Below are 22,586 nucleotides of genomic sequence, written 5' to 3'. Positions count from 1 at the left end.
TATCCACAAAGAAAACAAAATTTCTTACAATATCTAAAGAACAGAGAAGATGCAAACTAGCGATTTACGGTCAGAGTGTAGAACAAGTCATGTTCTTCAAATATCTAGTGACAAACAAAACAAATCATAGAAACCTAAAGAATGAAATAAAAGCCCAAACAATAAAGGTAGCATTAATATCAGGATACCTAAGAGATTTAATTTGGCGAAATAAATATAGTAAAGTAAGTGTAAAGTGGGTGTATATAAAACTTGCGTAAGACCGGTCATGACATATGCAATAGAAAGTAGAGCAGAGAACACAACCACTAAATGGCTCTTCTCTTAACAACAACCAAAATGCGAACCCTGAGATCAATAACAGGACATACGGTATTCGATCGGAAGAGAAATGAAGTATGTGTAATATTCAGGATGTAGAAAAATGGGCAAGGAGTCGCAGAAGAGAATGGAGAGATCATGTTGACAGAATGCCAAATGCACGATTAGCAAAAATTGCAACGGAAAAGAACCCAGACACAACCCAACCTTCTGGATGACCACCTATAAGATGGTATGGAAGCTGGTCCTTGGCATGCCAAATACTCTTGCAAACCATTGATGAAAACACAGGACACAGTAGTAACGTAAGAAAAAGGAGAAGGGAAGAATTTTAATAATTGCCCATTATAAATAAAATCTTTTGGCATAACTGTCATTGGAGAATTTTGAGAACAAGTTAGTTTTCCCTCTAGTATTTTTGTAATTGTATTAAAAGCAGTTTCTTTTACAGACATGTACTATAGAAGATTATACGACCCAAACTTTAATAAAAACCTTTGGCAAAAATGCCGACATATAAGTAAATAATAAAAAAAAACTAGAGCCAATGCACATTTTTAAACCGAAACGGTGAATCTGCTTCTCCTATAAAAGGAGTTTATGGAAGTTACGGAGTTTCATGGAAGCCCAGTCTTATTTTCCGGCTTTTCAGTCCCTTGTAGCTTCAAAAACAGGTCCGAACTAAATCCCAAATGAAAGCGGGAATTATAACTAAATCAACGGCCGTTGTACTTTGGAATAAATAATTTTCCCCGACTGCATCGGGAATAATTCCCAAGTGCTCTTAAATGCATGACGGATTATTATTAATTCAACTTCAAACAATGATTAAATATCGCGGAGCAGATGCGATTCTTGTTTTGTTTCAAATATGCGGGACGGGAAGCGTTTAGTTAGCTCGGTGAAGGAGAGGAAATCCTTAATCAATTTTTTTGAATTAATTTTATAAATAACGTTTCGCCTAGGGAAATTTAATATCATTTGTTTAAAATGCCGGAAAGAGGAAGTCTTGCAAAATGAAAATAGTATACATTTGCAATAAGTTTGATAAACGCCATGTTCTGTTACTAGTTTGTGTTGGCACGAGCGGAGCGAGTGTTTAATAAACGAGTGACTGAAGTAGCTTATCGATGTATTGCATACTATACTATTTCTACCATCACTAGTCTTATTTATCGAGTTACGTGCGATGTCATCTCCCAAAATCTCCCAAACCCGTAACTAAATTATCGGAAATATCTGGCGAATACGGGATATAGTGCTTTCACAGTTTCCGTTATAAGAGTCTCAAATGTGACACGCAGTCATATTTCATGGACAAAATTAGTTAGTGACCGCAGGTATATAAACGTAATATTGGATTAAAAAATATTCGTATTAACTCTAAAGATCAAATGGGACTTTTTAACCAATCTTATTCGTACTGTATCTACCATTATCCTGTGACACATTTAAATGTAAACTGAAGGAACATTTGTTTCACTATCATCATTTTAATGTTTATAATTTTATACTGGCTTTTCCCTTTTATTCAAATCCTTTTTTCTTTATTTTTTGTCCCCCTCATTTGCATATTTATGTGACTACTATACAATTTTATCGTATAGCATTAGTTGTTGACATATTATTTTGCTAATTTTTTTTGAGGCTGCAACTGCGGGATGTGTTCTAGTAGACAGAATTTACGGCCATTTAACCTACCGTTTAATTTCATTTATTTATTGTCACTTTTTTTCTCTATTGTGTTAATAAGAGTTTAATTTTCATTATCATTAAATAGTTTTCACCTTGACAATCCTATTGCTAGGCACAGTGTCACATTAAAGAGAAAGCATACACCTTTCGAAACCAAGCAAACTCTAAAAATTGTTTGAGTGCAATGAAGATGCAACGGCAGAACTTTTTGAATAAAGGTTCAAGGATTGCCTTCTGCTGCACATTCCTCAGAATAGGGTTATAGTAGTGGGCAATACGAGCTATTCCAATAGTCAACTACATAAGGTTCCAGGGCCAACGACGTTATTGTGTCTTTAATCCTTCAAAATTCTTCTCTCACTGTAGGTGCTTTAAAAAGGTTTATTGGATTTCATGAAAACATTATTCTTTTCTTTCCGCAGTCCGATTATCTACATCTTTTTACATTGCTTATTTAGAGCATGTTTAAATCATCGAGTATGAGTCTTGTTTTTCTTTACTTTTACGAATTTACCTTTACAAAAGCATATTTTCAAGTTTCACGGCTAACTCATTTTATTTTTTGGACACTGTCTTAAATTTTGTCACTTTCTTGTTTTTTCATAGGTGTCTATTAGCTGTTTTCAGAATTACTTTCATTCCCATCCGAGTGCTAATCTGAAGAATGAAATTCACTTCTTGAAGTTGCAAATGGGTGACTTAAACCACTATCATTGCTTTCTCTATTTTTTTTCTTAGGTGCCATCAATCACATAAACCAATATTATGGATGCAATAAAATATTATAAAACATATGTGTATGATCGGGATAATTGCCTATTCCGGTAAAATGCGTAACATATATGATGTACGAACTCAAATAAATAGAAGAAATTAATTCAAAGAAATCAAAAGAACCATTAGTCAAAATCGCAATAATCTAGCTTAAGAAAATGTTTAAATATAATTAGGTAGATACCATCACCAAAGCAAATTCTTCGAACGCACTGTATGGAGCCGAGGTTCGCGGCCATATTGAACAGATCTTTAAGAGAATATGATAACTTAGAAATACCCAGAGGATGAGATGATGAGACGGTGATCCACACTTAGAGAAATAGAAAAGGTTCGCAACGACAATACTGTAATAGGAAGAAGAATACGTTTTTAAATTCGGATAAACAAATCCCACTTTTATTATTGCTAGGTTATTTTGGCACATAATTAAATATCTCATGCAACGAAGATATGTGAGTCAAATTTATTCATATTTCTATTCAATGCTCTTTCAAAAATACATAAACATAATTTGCGATTATACTTTGGTAGGTGTACGAAAATAATAAGTTACTTACTTCCACACTAAGATGACAGCGATGAAGACGAGCAGTCCGAGTAACACTGAACACAAAACTATCACAGCCAAGGTCTGGGAAGATGGACTACTACGGTAACTGGCATCGATCAACTAAAAAAGAAGAAAGCGTATACAGTTTTATTGCAATTTTCGTTAAGACGTTGCAAAGTACTATTTACAAATCTTCTGAATGCCTTCTACGTCGGTTGATGATAAATCCAGCTTGCTAATATTTCGCCAATTGGTTTCTTCAGAGCTTAACTGAAACCATTAATAGCCGACGCAAGGGGAATCCAAATGATTTGTAAATAGTATTACAGTAGCCTGTGGAAGTAGAAGAAAAATTAGGACTGCAAATAACCACCAATAATACCCAGTTCCTTTGAAATTAAATAGTTTTTATAAACAGCAAGATCATATCTGTAAAATGCAATTGCTAGCTGTAGTGTACGAACATACCATAATCCAAAAAGTAACTTCTACATATGTAAACTAACATTAGCAATATGTTTCATGGTTTCATGATACCACTTGTAAAACCATCGAGGGAGGTATGGACTAATCATAAAATTAATTAATCAATAAATTAAAGAATTTTTTTTGCAGCATATGTTTAATTGCAGTTGTTGCAAGTCATTCGGTTTCTACGACTGCAACCCTCCGACTAGAATGCACATGGTTTTCTGCTCTAACCAGTAAAAATGGACGTAGTTACCAAAGTTTACATTTCTATAAACTTTGCAGTTAGAGTCATTATTAAAATGTTAGATTAGAAGTCTTTGTATAGGTGTTTTAGTTTTTGTCGATTTTTGCCTTAAAGATTGGTTTGTTACTATTTTCTTTTTCTTTGAGGAAAAGCACAGTTCCCAAGTAAGTATATCAATACGGTTATAAGGTGCGAAAATGATCTAGTAAAATATTAATAAATATATACTAGTGTGGTGGTGGATATGCTAGTACAAAAAGCAATTTTTATTTTTTACATGTAATTCTTTAAAGTCCCCACACGCAGAAAATTTTCGTATTCAAAGTGAGTTAAGCAATAGGAAAATCTTTTGAAATAAGAGCTGATGACAAAGTTCTTTTTTTAATGACAATAGTTTGGAAATTATTTATCAATAGAGTGTCTTACTCGTTTTGTCCTTGTTGTCTTAAGCTTGACCCGCATTTTGATATTTAGCAATATTATGTAGTATCTACTGCTGTAGCTCTTGTAATTTCGTCCCATATCAGAATTTTACTTGACTAAATACTAAACGAAGCCTTATGGGAGAAATATAATGACATCTGATTATTTAAAGCAAATCTGGAATTACTGGTAATCAATTTGCCCTAAAGTCTAAGGGTTTTATTAATTTCATAACACTTCTGGTACAAACTGGTACAAAGTTAAAAGAGTTTATTTTCTACTAGTAAATAAAAAAAAAACTACTTATTTCTCTGTATTCTATAGATAGGGCTTATTACAACTACCAAAAATGGAGATAATTACCAAATAAATATCCAAAAATGATGTAAATGGAATGTGGGGTCATCAATCACTTAAATACATAATCCCTTGTGATGCTTAGACAGGATGTTTAGAATTTTAGAAAAAAAAATAAATTTATTACTCAAGTGATGTAAAAACGGACTACTGCACTAAATTTAGATCCATTGCGGTATTTGGGGTTTCCGTATAAAAAAAAAACATAGGGGCACCCTTGCGGTTTACCGCCGTATTTTATTTCGAAAACGTTTACGGGAATTTAATGTTGCCGCTAGGCGTCGCTAAACTCGCGCGCGCATAAAATTGAAAGTATTGCGCGTTAAAAATAAACTCTGTTTGGAAAGCTAGCATTAGCGAGGGCAGATTTATCTTTTGATTACATGGTAGATCAGCATCTGTTTATAATTTTGTCAGGGATTAACTCTTCGGAAATCTTGATAGGCAAAGAGGATAAATAAAGCAAGCGTGGTCTGGTTTATTTTTTAAAATAAGCCCCGCCAACCGTTTACGTAAAAATTAGAAGCGTTAATGCATATTGCGCTAAACAAAAATTCTAGAATACTTATTATGTAAATGTTCTTAAAGACGTAGTTCGTACAGTCCAATGCAACGTTGCCAAATGTAAATATTTTTACTTCTTTTTGACAAATGACAAGTTTCACTAAATAAATATCCAGAATGGAATAGTAAAAAAAAGAAAAAGAAACAATAAAAAATGAAAACCAAATAAAAAGTGTCCCGACTTGGCAAGGTCTATTTTGTTGTTTATCTCTTTTGGGTTCAAGATAATGAGAGATGCTCAAAAATTTTCAATATATCAAAATTAAATTTAATTTTTAACAGACTTTCTGAAAAAGTCAACGAAGAGGGACATAGTAGTGACTTTTTAAATAACTTTTAGAGGATAAATACAGATCTCATGTAAAACAATCCAGATCAGAAGCCTATTCCTGGTAATATACACAAAAACTGGATTGATATATAGATACTACTACACATTAATCAGTACTTATAATGCAGTAGTTAGTATTGTTTTTGTAAGCATTAATAAACATAATCATGAGTATACTATAATGACGTGTTATCATTTTGGTTGAAAAATCTTTAATTTGTTAAGTGTCAGTGAAATCCCACACTCTTCCAACTTATAAAAAGGAAATGAAGAGGCTATCGTTGAGCTATACATTCTATATATCAGAAAAATTTGAAATGTACTGAGTAATCAGTGAATATATGCAGAAATTTTGTATTTTGTTTATTTGTAGTATTTAATGTACAAGTTGTAGGTATTTGCCTTGTCTTATCTACAATAATATACAACTACACTTAGTAATGCTTAGGGTCCTGCCTGTTGAGATTTTGATCAATTATGATCCCAACGTACTTAGTAATTTCACCTTATTCACCATAATTTAATTATCTAATTTTAATATGTCAAAATTTCTAACAGTAAAGGCAATACATATAATACCTTTGAAGGTTTTTGAACATAGAAAACTTTAGAAGTGTATTGTTGTTTGAAATTTATGAATTTTATCGTTCCAGCTTGGGCAGTTTTGGATGTATTTAAGCGTTACGGTACCTTTAACTGGAAAGCGGTGTTGCCGAAGCTTAATAATTAAATCCATACCATTTAAAATAATAAAATTAAGGCTTGTGATGTAAAACTGGTAAATCTGACAACACTGCTGTTGGCATTTTTGAATTCTGCAAGTTCAAAAACCCCCAGGAATTTTATCGCCTAGCTGTGTTAGTTTTGGGAATATTTAAGTGTTCCGGTACATTTTACTAACCCGGTATATGTTAAGCGAAAGAATCTAATCAATTTTTGATTCTCCACAAACTTTGTTCTGCAATGATTTTAACTCATTCATAATTTTTTAATTATTGAAGGTCAAAGTTCAAAAATTGGCCACATAATTGCAAAAACTAATAGGGTTTTAAAGTTTTTTTTTATTTTTTTTTTCGTGATAGCTTATTAAGCGCTTAGATATTACCTGCCTGGTCGACATAAATATTTATTATCAGTTGAGAACCTTAAGCTTTACTTTTCCTTCTAAAATAAGTTCGAGACAAAGAAGAATTTCATGGCGGTTAAAAAATAAGGCTCGAGTGAAAACAAAACTCAAATTGAAGGTATGTTTTTGAGCATTTGTTTTGGATTTAATATTTGTTAATGTCGCGATATATTTGTTACGAATCGGTAACATTTTTTTAGAACTAAATATTTTGTGGGATCAACAAGATCTAGGTCACTGAAGATGCTATCCCTGCTACAAATACCAACTTGTATGGTTTTTTTGTTTCATAAATTAGTTGTTTTGAAATCCATTTTAAATCAGCAAACTGCATGTCTCTATTCTTTAAAAGAAGAGTTTAATAATAATTCATTTATGTTATTACAATAAAAACACACTCTCTTCGTTTAAAATTTTTGAAAATAAAAGTTCCGAACGAATTACAAAAGTGTGGGTATTAGTTAACGGGTTTCGAGATATGTTTCAGTTAGGTGGAGTTTAATTATGTTTAGAGTTTTAATGTTGTTTTTTTATCTAACCAAAAGAAAAAAATTCAATTCAATACCCTCACAGACAATGAATGTAATAAATGTTTAGATTATATTTTAGAATAACTAGGCAGGTACCATAAAATCATTTTCATCATAAGGAACAGTAGGTAAGTAAGTACGTTTATTGTTATTATTTTAAGACTTTTTTAATTTTCCATATAATAAGTTCACTTATATCTACAATTTTTTAATGAACTATAGCGCTTTTAATATCTTTAATACCACAGTTTCAGATTAAGAGAAATTATAAATGGAAACGATTCTCTTACATATTCATTTGCTATAATTGATATTTGTACTTTTATAATTGGGGGTTTAGTTGTTATTTCATCTTTCAGGCATCTACTTCGCGGATTTTTGATTAATGTTATTTAATAAGGAAAAGCTTTTCGAATAAATAAATAAAAATAAAAGTGAACTTTGGTTTGGTCTAGTTTTATGGAGGGTATCTATGGCAATTTTAAGAAGCTCCGCCTGCAAGAAAATTTTCATTTTACTATTCAGTATTTCCCAGTCAGAAACTTTTCTATACCAGGCACAGAACTGAATAACTTTGTGATGTAGGGGGACATCCATTTGCTTTTATTGCGATTTATAGATATAATTCTTAATAGGGCAATTGCAAATGACAAAAAGTTTGAAGTATGGTTAGGCTAGTTAAAGTTGCCGAGTTGTAAATATCCGAAATTTTTCAAAGAAACTGCTACAGGCACCTGTAATACTATTTACAAAACTTCTAAAAATAAATCAGGGTTATATAAATACTTTTGGTTAGTTTTGTTAGTTTAGTTAGTATTTACCTAATTAATAATGATTTTTTAGTGGAATTTTAAATATTTTTGAAGGAAATAAATGCATTTTTTTGCTCCCTAACTCTAAAATGCTCAATTTTGTATGGACCAGGCGTCCGGAAAGTGTTACTTTAACCGGTCAACTTCGTTGCCCACAGTCGTCAGCCACTTTGGACGTTTCCGGTATTTGTAGCCATGGACGTTTGTCAATTCTGATGGCCACGTCACATGTCACTCAGTAAATGTATTCGTGCCGAGTTGCAAAAATGTTGCCAAAATGTTAGTGGTAGAAAAAGGACAGTATGCAGTTTGTTAAAGTAAAACTCGCGACTAAAATAGTGCTTATCAAATTTGTTGCACAATATACTAATAATGTCCCGAAGATATCACGTGATAAAATGTACTCCCAATTAAAAACTTCTAAGCTCAAATCCAAAATAACATCAGCAATTGTTCACAGAATGCCCACTTACGTAAGATAAAAACAGCTATTAATTTGACGATCGCGACACTTTTCCGATTGAGCAACAAAATAATTTTTGAAAAATTTCAAAGGAAATTGAAAAAAAATGATCGATGGGAAAACACTTCGAATTAAACAAAAAAACAAAAGTTGAAATCGTATTTAAATTCGATTAAATTTTGGATGGAACGAATTTTAAGTGGGTGGTGTATTTCATTACACTTTATCGGACCTTTTCGGGTGAAATTTATCCCGTTTGAAGCTCATTTAATTTTCAACAGAAATGGCACCCTACCGTGTTATCGAAATCCATCGGGATAAAACTCGGAAAGCTCACATTTATATGCCCCCTACAAAAAGAGCATTTAAATGCTGGTGACGGCTTGGCAACCGATTTCGAATATCATTTACCATCAAAGGCTACAAAAGCCTAATAAATCTGGACGATTAATATCTGCACCGTTAGTAGACATTAAAATTCCATAATAATTTGGCAAACGTTTTCGTTTTGAAGTTTAAATGTCGGCGGCCGCGAACAAATCCGAATTCTAAAATAAAAATCATTTAAATCTTGCGTGTGTAATCGTCCGGGGAATATAAACATCACGTAAATGAGGCCTAATGTAATTTATATGGCGAGTCCGTTTCGGGAATGAAATATGGAGGCCGGGGAGAGAACTAGACTGACGCTACTTTTTTTACGCTTAATTCTGCCTCGTAGGGATTTTCTCTTAAATGATTTAGTTCTTTCGTGTCCCGAAGAAGGTTAATTTGACGAACAAATTGATGATGAGGGGAGGACATCATTAAATGAACGATAAGTTCAAAAACTAAGCATAAAACTTTTTATTTTGATAAAGTTGTCGAAACAATTGTCATGTCAAAATATATAATTTCGTGAAGATCTGAACTTTTAGTTCTTATTTATTTTGAAACCTCAACCGATTCGGACATCCCATCGGAGCTTTATAAAAGGGTTCACAATAATTCCGTCAGTATTTTTTTGAAATATTATATCTTCTTTACCAAGATAAACCTTAAGATATAGATTTCTTGGAATATTTTCCAACTAGATCGCTAACGTGTCCCTAAGTTTATAAGTAGTTTCACTTTTAATTTAATTTGGCATAGTTTTGTTCCAAGATGTAAAACCGGTTAAAAAAGAAATTATAAACTGGCACGTAAAATCCGAGGCACCTTAAAGTACTCGACGTAAGTAAAAATTATCACAAATGTGGATATGATGTATTACTTTACAATTAAAGCAAAGATGTGCCTTTTGGCTACAGAATATTGATACAAACTGCCAAAGCAGGCATTAAATACATACCAATTACAGCCCTCGAGAATTATGTTTAAATACAGATTTAGATTCATATTGGGAGTGCATTTAGCTTGTCTGTCATTGCGACGCAAAGGATCTATTGTTACTACATTCATAGTTATAAATATGTATGTCTATGCTCTAATGCGAGGAAGTTATAAATTAATATTGAACTGTAAAATGCATTCCATATGCGTTTTATTGTACCTATGATGATTGTCAAGAGTTCCGAGAGTGGCAATTAGGCAGTTCGGTGTATTGATTATTTTAATAAAATAACTTATAAAGTAACGTCATATTACTTTCATTCAATAAAAACTCCTTTGTTGTATGCAAATTAGTCTGTCCCTAATTAAGAAAGGATTCGAGGTGTGTAGGTCTTAAAATCACAATACGTAATTTCATCATTGCAATTTATTTTAACTTTACGGTACAACCACTGAGTGGTAAACAAGGTTTAATAATCCCTGTCATTGCAAATTTACATTTTATTATTTTCTCGCTTTTCTACTCGAGCTGTCAACACACCGATTTGTCTTTGTATTTTACGTCATCACATAGTCTTAATTATTTACCTCACGGTCGTAACCAGACTCGCCATATTCAATTTAGTTAACTAGAAACCTTTCCCCGCTAACTAGCTATAGCACGTCCTTGTATATCGCGTTTCCCGACGACGACGTCCATTACTTAGTTCACCCAAATTTCCGAAGCTAACTAGATAGTTTCAGTTTCGAACACGGTATACCTGTTAAATGAAAATCTGCGGCAGCGCATAAAACCAGACCAAAGTGACAATCCACTAAACGGAGACTTTACACATAAATTACATTAAACTATTATTCGAATCAGTGAACTATTTGTTAGACGTTCCGGCGAGTCCGTTATAATGAAATACAAAGTTTCGTACCTGTGGGAACGAAGGCCGCGCGTAAATTATTAACGTTCGAGGAACGTCGACGGGTCGTGTGAAAAACGGGTTTTCCGGTGGGCAGCTAACCTCGCGCCCGCACCATGTCAACAATCGCCAAAGAAAACACGCGGGGCTGTTCATTTTTAAAATAAATATTATAATAATAGCGTTAAAACTGTATTCATAATTAAAATTTTGAAGTCGTTATTGAGGCTAAAGTTGGCGGGAATTATTTGTCTGTTTCCGTTTCACACTGAAATTAGGTTGCAATCTAATACAATACAAAAATTGTTTTTATAAATAATAATAATAATAGTATTAACAATAATAATTATAATAAATGGATTTTATATTGTGTAATGTATAATCAACAATAGTATATTACAATAAATTAAATAAAAATGTAAAAGCTACTCTACTGAACCGGACGTTGGCATTTTTAACCAAGACATTCAACTTTAGATATTAAGCATTAGAGTAATTCATAACAATAAAAATTTAAGCTTTTTAGGGTCAGAGCCTATATAAAAACAATCTTATAAAAACCATAAACAGTTTTATAATATGAAAAAAATTAACATAATTTTTTATATGTGTATTTGAATGTTTTAACATTGAGACTTAAACAGTGTTTGGGTATTGAATTGTAACAGCGCACTGCGTTATACGAAAAAGAACGACGAAACATGGCGGTCCGATGGTGGGGCATTGTAAGTTTCATAGTACTTCTAATATTTAAATTATGTAAGTTATAACGGAATAACGAATGAAAGGGTTCCTTAATAATTTTAATTAAAAAATAACTAAAATGTAGATCTCTACGAGCATCCATTCTCACCTAATTTATATCGCTATAAAGATGAGAAGTATGATGAAAGTTTCGGATCACATAAACAAACTGGAGACATGAGTTTTGAACTCTTTGTATTCGGGTTCGACTCTCATGAACCAAGACCACATCACAATAATTAAAGTTAAACAAAAGTTTCATCTCAAACGTTTACCTAGTACATGCCTGTTATTATAAAGCATCTTTAGAGAGCAGTAGATATTTTTGAAAATAGATTTTAAATGTCCCTTAAACCAATACAGTAGTTACAAATTTTAATTTAGTGTCATTAACTTTAATATTAAGTCTACTGACTAAAGGCATAGTTTTGTTTTTCCTTCCGAAAATCATGGCGCATGATTTCGTAGGGTTTAATTTATATTAGACTCCGCCTTAAAAAAGTCATCAGCATCGAAACAACAATAGAGCTGCGTGTCATCGGCAAATGCCTGTACCCCACTCTACAGAACGGAGTTCAAAATGTCAGCAGTATAAACCAAAAAGAGCAATGAGAAACTATAAAACTTTAACTTACTTATAAGCAAACTGTGATTAATGGTGTCAACTTCCTTTGAAAAATCTAAAACTACCAATATGCTGACCATATTTTTGTCACATGCACTGATTATATCGAAGTACCAAAATATTTCCTGAAGCCGCACTGTACAGTATGAATGATACTATTGTTTATAAAATAATTGTAAATAATAATAATAATATCGTATCCTGGCCACATCTTTACCTATTCCGATTGCATTTGGTTATTATTTGGGTCTTTTTATTTAAGTGAAGTGTAAACGCCAATTTATAAGTCAATAATACCTAAAATCATAGACGTGCATTACGACGAAGTTAGTCTGACGTCATGGACCAATCAATTTTTGACTGCAAATAAGTTATTGTTGCCCAATCGTTCGGTCGGTGACTAATTATTTTACTCTCTAGTTTTAGTAAAAATATTTGTACCTTTCTTATGTTAATTGAGGCTGGTACTTTTATTTTTCATTTACCAATTTTGGATAAAAAAGTAGTTGATTTGGTTAACAATTGGGTGCCGTTATGGATTCATCAAGGTCTTAAACCTTGAAGAAAAAGTTAATAAGCGAAGATTGTATTGGTTTTTCAAATAAAGTCTCTCTAGAGAACAAACAAGTTTCACTTCAAATTGTTTTGAAGGCACAATTCAAAGACGTGATTTGCATTATCCATTTCTGCAGTAGATTCAATTGAAACTGATGCAATAGGACCTCGCTTTCTGCAAAAGCTTTTTGTCATCATACTCTAAACAAAATTTATTTAAACGTTAGATCTTATTCCTATGCCATTTTTCATTCGTTTTTCAAATATGCCGGCCATCCTTTAAGCGCATCAATAGTCACAGCATATGTAGACTTGAAATCATATGTCGTTGAAATCGAAGTAATTCAAATGGTGATTTTCCTTGGTATTTTGATTAATCAGCGGTCCGTACTAGTGAAAATTGGGGACATTTAGTAATTACGCCTTCTTTTGGATGCAGGACCCGAGGAGACGGGACCACCATTAGACAAATTAGCGTTTTTTATCTTTCAGTTATTTGCAATCAATCCAATTAAAAAAATAACACGATTTTTTAATTTATTTGAAAGTCAACGCATTTTTATCTTTCTATCATAATCATGTTTTTCTACTCCTGTCTGTAAAATACCTAATTACCCACCGATCTAGCGTCACTTTACCACGTCAGTTTCGTTTCCCTTGAATCCGAGCCACTTCGGACATTTCCGGGATTTTACCGCACGGATTTTGGAGCAATCGGATGTTTTCGGAGATATTTCCCACGCTTTGAATTTTGACGTTGTGGATTCTAACGGTCATGTCAGTAAATGTATTCGTGGTTTTTTGTGAAAATGTACCCAAAAACTAACGGTCGTAGAAAAAGTATAGTAGGCAAGACGTTCGGTCAACTTTTTAACCCACTCGTTTATTAAAAACTCGCTCCGCTCGTGTCAAATAAACTAGTCAAATGCCGTTTACCCCACTCGTTGCATAATATACTATTATCAGCAAAATTTCGGTCGCAAGGATATTTCACTCAGGAATTTGTTTGTCGATATCTTTCTAGATTAATTTGGTGTACCAATATACACAAAAAAGTAAAAACCTGTTACCTAAGATTTTTGGTAAACTATTTTTGATGTCGTTCGTACTTCAATTTAGATTGAAGTCGGCAGCCAAAATTAGGTAATTAATAAGTACGCCATATGACGTTGGCGGCCGACGTCAGTGTTACGTCAAAATCCGGTATATTAATTCATTTTCGGATTTTTGAGAAAATATAATGGTACACTAATTAAACTTTCCCTGGTATCTCAATTACTTTATAAATTTGCAAAAATGTAACATTTTTAACACTTTTTGACATTTTTGACTGGTCGTAATTGTATGGTAAAAAGAAATCCAAGAACCAGTCTTTCAAAATTCCTTGATTGCAGGTGTCCAGAATTTACCAACCAAATACATCGATTTTCTATGCCTTTCAGTATACCTGCTGGCAACGGTTTTCTTTCTTTCTTTCTAGTTAGCATTGATTTTGACATTTTTTGGTTTTATTTACTTCAAATCACTTTGTAGCACTTGGATTCACTTCGTACTGATTCTAGGCTTGTAGAAATCAGAAACGAATTATCGAATCGTGTTGACGATGCCTTTGCCCCTTTAATTCCAGACGCATATGCATTCATTACGCGAAGAATACTAGAGTTTATTAAGTGAATATAAATGTTGTCATATAAAAGCAATTATTGTAATGATTTTTTTTGTGTTCGTTCTAAATTCAATTCATGTTTGATTTCATGTGCTAATTAAACTGCATTTTTGTATTTTTGTCTTTTGGCGTATTCATTTTAATTAAATAATTTAAATTTTCTTTCAGTGTTTGCTAAACATCACGTTAACATAGAAAATATGGAATTAAAAGAAAATCGTTCAAAATAGAAAAAAACAACAAATTATTTGCAGAGTATATTATAAAAAAAAACATTTTAACAAATTAACATAATTCTTCATCAAAATTTGGACACCTTTGTTGGGATAATCAATTGTCAAATTGTTAATTACTATTTTCTTGCTTTGGTGTACGACATAAGTGTTTATCAACAGTTAAAAATGACGAAAGGGTACTGTTACATATTGTTACATTATCCAAAATTTACGGTGCCAGAGGTATTGAAACAATTGCAGCAATTTTCTTAATGTTAATCACAATAATATAATAATAGTACATCCTCTTTCTATGGCTATAGACATTTTCCTAAAAAAAAATAATTTAAAATTGTTTGTGTATTTTTCATCACGCATTTTCATTTTGTTCCCGATTTAATCCTTTAAATGCCACAAAATTCTTTGAAATTCCCCTATAGACCCCATAATGTCCTAAAATACCTGGTAAGTTGCCTGAAATTTCTTATTCTTGTACACTAAAATACCCCTCAGTGCGTGTAAACTGTCTTATTTAGCGCTAACATAAATCCGGCTTTAAATGAAACTATTATTAGGTCACGAAGCAATGAGTAGAGTCCACGTTGGGTTGCGAAGAGGAGAAAGATCCATTGTTTAGACAATGGATAAATAATAACGATGTCCGGTTAATTATGTAACCGCATCGAGAATACCGTTTTTATTAGGCCCGGTGCACACTCCTTGATACAGAATTTATCGTGATGAGTTTGTAGGCATTCAGTGTCAGTCGTAGAGACAAACGTAGAGAAAGTTAACTTTTGGAAAAGTATATTTTAGTTTTGATAATTGCTATTCAAGTACGCGACGAAATAATAGACTCAATCAGGTAATAAGGTATTTTCGTTGAATATTATTTATGATTAAACATATTACAGTTTTCTAGTCATTCTTCTTAATTTATGTTGGATATGTTCCATCGGATTAAGAATGCAATACGGAGAAACGCGTGAAGGGGTATGACTTTTCGCACTAGAAAGGCCAGAGGTGGATTAAGGTATATATGAACGCGTTATTGACGAAAATGAGCAATTTCACATGTGTTTCGTTTTCGAATAATCCATTATCAGAATACCGATTTCGGAATTTCGAGAATTTGAGGGTGCGCAAAATTTATTTGGTGTTGGGGGGGGGGGGGGGTTACGGGAGTTTTTTGAGGACGAGGAATACGATGGGGACAATAAAATATCATACGACGTTTCGTCTTCAAGGGAATCGTTTTCGCTGGTTTTAGATTTCGACGTAGAAACTTTTGGGTACGCTAAACAAAATACGACTAACCAAAATTTTATACGATGTTTCGTTTGCGAGATATACATCATCAGAGTAGGCTACAGTAATTTTGAGATTTTAATATATATATATATATATATATATATATATATATATATATATATATATATATATATATATATATATATATATATATATATATATATTTATATATATATATATATATATATATTTATTTCAAAATCTCCCAATCAATTTAGATATGCATGAATAGGTTGTTTTTTTTTCGGATGCGCTATTACCAACGGTTATCTATAGACTCCACATTTTAGGAAAATCTTTGAGCACAATGAAAAGATACGGCACTTATTGTTTAAGAAACACGGAAAAACTGATAAGACTAGGGCTACATCCAATGTCTATGGTGCTTTACGAATAAGCATATTAATTCAATTCAAACTGAGAAAAGTTTTAATTACTTGTCTTCTTGGAAAAGAAAATGGAGAAAAAATAGTATAATTAAAAGCATTTCTGGGTCATATTTTAAATTCAACTAAATGAAACAAACGAAACATCAGAGAGCTATTGGAATCATTTCTTTAAATCTACGTTTTGGAGATTTGAACTTAACGGCTAACTCTAACTCATTCACAGCAATGGTATCAGTGCCGCAATAAAAAAGTGATAAATAAAACCCGTTTTATTTCAGAATTTGCGCTAGTGGCGTGGAGTGGAGAAGTAATCGATAGTTTCCATGACCGCATTGAAAGTGAATATCGCGAGTGAAGCATTTCAAAAACTTTTAAAATAAGGATGTTTAATTCTCTTTTACGGTCAAGTTCTGGTAGAAAAACGTACACTTGGCGGCAGACAGGATTTTCTTTGAAATAATTTTATCGCTGACTGATGAATGATGGTTCGAGTGACGGTTAATACGAAACATTGCCAAGCATCCATCAAAAATAGGTTTGTCGCACTGCATACCCACACACGTGCGGTTGTTATATGGTGATGAGACTTAGGCACTCTAAATGGGGACGCTAAAATGAATTGAGGACTATTAGTACAGTTACTCTAAATACTGTAAAAAAATGGAAGCCAGATGAGGACCTGGTCGACAATAGCTGCGAAACATAAGAAAATGGTGGGGTATATGCAAAATACACCAAATCAGCTCGACCGTTAAGTTTTGGTTTAGAACTTTTTTCAGTTCGCTTTTGTTGATGTCAGGAGCCAACTGCCTTTTCTGCGCTTTCTTATCAATAATAATTGTTAGATCGACTACAAGTGAATCATTTCTAATTGACCTGTTTAATATACGATTACTTATCAGGTGTTTATCTATTTATTTATTTGAATTAATATTATCTGTCCAATGCACAGCAAATAAAAAATTATAAGAATGTTCAACCATTTGGTTTAGGTGAGCAGGGCTCAAAATTTTTATTTAAACTGACATTTTTGGAACATTAAAAAGAAAGCATCTAGAGTTTATTTATTTTATTTACCTTAGGAACTCTGTTCTCTTATGTTAGGTCTAATCTAAAGGCGGTTGAAAATGTTTAAAGAAAATTTATGAAATATGCGCCATATAAAATTGATACCCTGTTAACTGTTCACCAACTAAGCATTGCTATTAAACCAAGATACAAATTTGATATATGAAAAGTTGTATACTCATTTCATTGTTTTTCCTTTTTCAATCTTTTTTTGTTTGTTTTGTAATGCACTACTATCTTGCTTTGCTTTTGTTCTGTCAATGGATAACTTATGGACAATAATTGGTATAATTCAAACTCATTTCTACTACTAATGAGTGCTACAAAATCTAAAATGAATACGAAAAATTTCACAAACACAGTTCCAGTTATATTTGCTTGTATAAATCGAATTTCTAACAGTTAAATGTTGTTTCGTTTCCAGAAAAACATTCGGCCGCTATCGCTCGGCAGTATTATCAACGATTTCCGTACTTTTCATCTCCAAAGTTTAACGTTTGGCCATCTAGGCGGAACCCCCATATATAAAAAAACGTTATCCACTATGAGGCTTACTGTCACCCCACGTTAAACTTCGTGTAACTTTTGTTTGCCGACGAGCTAAAGAAACACTGTCCCCACGAAAGCTGTTGGGTGGGGAACAGTTTTATGTGACAGTTGTTTCGCGTGTGTTTGTTACATAATTTCCCATTAACTGTAATATAGTTGTGACGCGTTCTCCCTCTATTGAATGGCCCTATGCGATTGGTGCCATTCATAGACAACCCACGAAAATGTTCCATCTGCGTAATTACGATTGCTTTTTTTCCGTTTATTTATGCAATAGAAATACGTTTTATATACAGAACGATTCAGAACAAAGATTGATTTTAATACAATTTTAGATAAAAATAAGGTAATACAAGCGAAAACATTCATTGCATACAAAATTCATAAAAGCGGTTAAAGGAGTAAGATTTTGCAATTTTTAAAGATATGTGATGAACTGGACTTAAATTTTGGAAAACATGAGCCAAGGTCAATTTTAAGTATTTGACGTGAAAATGAGTCGAGCTATAGATCGAATTCAAAGCAGTTTGGTTAAGTTTTGTTAAAATATTTATTTAGGCAACGAAAAAAAATATTTTTAAAACATCTTTAATTCTTGCATATTCTGCTTGAATCAATATGTCAAGAAGGAAACTAAACCTAAACAAAAACGAAATCGTATTAAAATCCTGCAATTTAAGATAATTTATAACTCTAGTGGAAAATCGAATAAGACTGCCTGTCCGTGGAGTCAGGATGCGAATCTTGTAATATATAGGTACTATAACATCTAACTTATATTTATGCTTAGGTGTAAACGAAAGAAAATAAAAAAGATTGTATTGAAAAAAGTATTTTGAACGCTCCTTTCTTATAAAGAAGTACTCATCGGACTACTAATTTTTTCGAAAAATATATCTTTCTCAGATTATCCACGTAAATTTATAGGTTCACAACAGAACGAACATGCACTTGTTTCGAGCATTTGAGTGCTAATGATATGGAATCAGCTTTGCGTTATATTCGAGAAAATAATAATTTAAACTGGAAGCAGTAAAATATATAGAACGATTTCGCACCATCCTGGGCGAATTAAAAAAAAATCTGAATTTTAGTTCTTTGTTGTGTTTGATAAGCAAAAATTTTTCAAAAAGAAGTTATTCGAAATTTTCATTTAAACGATTGATGCGGAGGTACTTCAAATTTTAACTATGTATTTACTATTTTTTTCGCAAGAATGGAGTGCTCGTTACATATTATAAGCATCGGTTGGTTGGTTAGTTGTTATTCAATTTACATGGAGGATGAGAAGATGGTAATTTTACAACTACATTTTGAAATAGCAACTTTTTTTGAGATTTTGGGTAATATCCTGAACCCTACTATTTGGTATGCATTCGCATTAGTATAAAACCGGTATGCTGCTGAAATATTGCGTTACGTTAGCTTCAGAATGATCTCGAAAGGTTTATTATTTACTGTAAAAATCATCGACTTTTAAATCTTGATTAATGTCACGTAAGATTACTTACAAACTTACTTAGGTTCATTCTGGCTTCAGAGTTATTTGAGGAATGTGTAGAGAATATTGTAGAAAGAGGTTTAACAGATCTAGATTGTGTATTACATACCAACTTTACTAACATTACTTATAATAACGTCATCAGACCAATCTGAAAATACTCATCCACTGCTTGGAATTTGATCTGTCGCAACTATATCGATCGGATAATGTGTCCAAAAATGCTGTTTGGAATTGTTAAGTATAGATAGAATAGATAGATAGTAGTATATTATGCAACAAGTGGGGTAAACGACATTTATATTTTCGCAAAACAACAGGAATACATTCACTGACATGACCATCAGAATCGACAAACGTTAAAATTCAAGCAGTGGGAAATATATCCGAAAATATCCGATTGCTCCCAAATTCGTGCGGTAAAATCCCGGAAATGTCCGAAGTGGCTCGGGAAACGAAACTGACGTGGTAAAGAGACGCTTCCCGCACGCTAGATCGGTGTGTAATACCTAATTACACCCGATCTAGCGTGCGTAAAATACCTATTTTACCTACGGGAGTAGAAAAAATAACTTCAGGCTTATAAATTGAAGTTACGTAGAAGTTGCTCAGATGTAATCTTATTGTATAAACTACTTATTTTTCAATGCTAATCCTTATGCGCACTAGGCTAATATTTTCTATATAAAGAATGAGATCAAACTACGCCTCAACTTAATGGATGTATGTATAACAACTGTGTTTTATTTTTCTTTACATTTAAGTAATTTCTTGTATTCTCCACTATCCATTTTATAGGTTTAATATACGGTATCCTGTAACTGGACATCCTCGTTCGTCTGTCTGTCGGATAGTCTTTGGGGTTGTAAATAAATAAATATAGAAATAAATAAATATTATATTAAAGAAATAAAGGAACTTTATCTAGTGGTTTTAGATGTAATGTCCATTTTAATAAAACCATTAATTAAGATATTTTATCGAAAGGTCATTTGATTATCATCAATAGAAACAACAACATAACTTCTTTTGTGATGCCCAGATGAACAATAACAGATAAAAGCCGTTGTTACGCGGCTTAGATAATATTGCGTTGTTTGAAGCAAAATTAAGCAACATTACCCTAACGCAAAATATACAAACGAAACAAACAATTTCATGCTATGACGGGAAGATACTTCGATTCAAGTATAAAGTAATTCACATTATTAGATCAATCACATTACCGCCAAAAACGAAATGGCTTTACTTAAGTTCAGGAAAGTTATTTTTCGTGAGCAATCCTCGAAATTGTTGGTAATGGACGGCGATAAGTGCAGCTCGGTTACTAATTTTAATACGCCGCACTTTTGTACCTAATAAAGAAATTATAAACCACATTAATAACGACGTGAGGAAAACGGCCCGACGATGATTGAAGGAACAAAACTTTAATTGCATAAAATTTCGGGAACGGGGCAACTGCACGGACAGTTTGTTTGGTACACTGCAATAAAAAAAACGACTGCTTGTGGCTGCTGTTCGATTATTTTTTTGTTATTAAGTAATTTCTGTTAGACATTATAATGCTCACTGGGTGAACATATAAAAAAATAGCTATTTTTAGTTAATATAAATATTTTTTGTTTTAACAAGAGAGAGACCAAATCAATACGTATTTATAAAGACATTATATATATATATATATATATATATATATATATATATATATATATATATATATATATATATATATATAAATTTTGTAATAAGTAGGAAAGTTACTATGAGTTATCTCAATATTTCAGTTTATACTTTCCTAAATCACTGATTTTCTCGGAACTATTATTTTGTGGATGTGCCGCTATTGCATCCATTGAGCAATATGTGGAAAAGGTCTGTCGTCACCTAAAGTCACTACTAGCAAATGCGACAAACTGCCTTGATTAAAACTTTATTTGGTCCAAACCATAGACAACATATATAGTTACATATAGTCTCTCTGTCACTGCGACCCAGAGGATTTATTGCAACCCTTGGAAGGTTGTATCCGGGTTTGTCTTTCTGAGTATACTCCTGAGCGGTTCAATATGACTTCTTGATATATCTCGTTGCCTCTGATTTGGTTACGGCCTGCAGATGGAACAGCAGCCTCCATAATTACTCGTATTGTCGTCTTCTTGGCAGCATCCAGCATCAGCATTCAGTGTTTGTTTTTCACTCCCATTGGACTTGGAAGTCTCTTTAGCCGGCAGTGGCCCATCATCAGACCTACTATTATTTTCGGTGAGTTCCTTCTAAAAATTTCTTGGCTTGACTTTGTCTTGGTGTGTCTATCTAGCATTTACTGGGATTTTTTTTTCATTGATTCAGAATGTTTTGGTACGTATACCAGCATCCCCGTATTGCTATCTCTCTTAATGTCTTGCAGTCGTCTAAAACTATATATTGCCTGATTTTTTTTTGTCTTTATTTCTTTCGATTAGCATTCTAGTGCTTGAAAGACTATTGCTAGTTTGCCTATTAAATTCAATTTTCTTTTATTATCGTCGCTTAGTTTTAGAGAACTGAAATCAAAAAAATTACAAAATCTTTAAAAATACATTACGTGCTCAACATTGTCTTTGTGATTTAATACGTCTTTATCGAGTCTCCTTTAGGTATAAGAGTGAGTCGCATACACTAAAATATCGAATAATGTCCATTTTATTTAGGTATTGTTTCAAATATTATAAGAGGTTCTCCTTACAATTGGAATGACTTTTTTTAATGACGCTTAAGTCTACTGGAGTTCATAACCCTAGGTTGTTGACTTTTAATTAATTTTGCTTACAAATTTTACAGTTATTTACTACGAAAATTGAAATGTACGCTTTGCAACACTGTTAATGAATAGTGCTTAAAATTTCGTATAAAACACAAAGGGAAATTGATACATTATTTTCTTTAGCCTAGAAGTATTGTTTCAATTCAAACGTCCTCTCGGTAGTTTATGCTTCACTTTGTCAATCATTCACAATCAGATGAAAAGGGAGAAGATTTTTTTAGGGTTTTTATTTCTTTAGGGGTTACTGAATCCCAGTCCGTTTCTCTTTGCT

At 32.5% G+C, this 22,586-nt stretch overlaps 1 protein-coding gene across 2 annotated transcripts in view; it reads right to left on the bottom strand.

Annotated features, from left to right (window-relative positions):
* Window positions 1-22,586, bottom strand: part of LOC132702325 (uncharacterized) — a 96,893-nt gene that overhangs the window by 36,438 nt on the left and 37,869 nt on the right. For both annotated transcript variants that reach the window (XM_060670894.1, XM_060670903.1), the window contains exon 3: window positions 3,351-3,463. In XM_060670894.1, the coding sequence (XP_060526877.1) occupies window positions 3,351-3,463 (113 nt within the window). The remainder of the gene's footprint in view (window positions 1-3,350; window positions 3,464-22,586) is intronic.

The sequence above is a fragment of the Cylas formicarius genome, unplaced genomic scaffold, assembly GCF_029955315.1.
Source record: "Cylas formicarius isolate icCylForm1 unplaced genomic scaffold, icCylForm1.1 PGA_scaffold_10__41_contigs__length_53128322, whole genome shotgun sequence".
In the NCBI taxonomy this organism is placed as follows: domain Eukaryota; kingdom Metazoa; phylum Arthropoda; class Insecta; order Coleoptera; family Brentidae; genus Cylas; species Cylas formicarius.
This window is presented reverse-complemented; position numbering and strand designations above follow the sequence as displayed.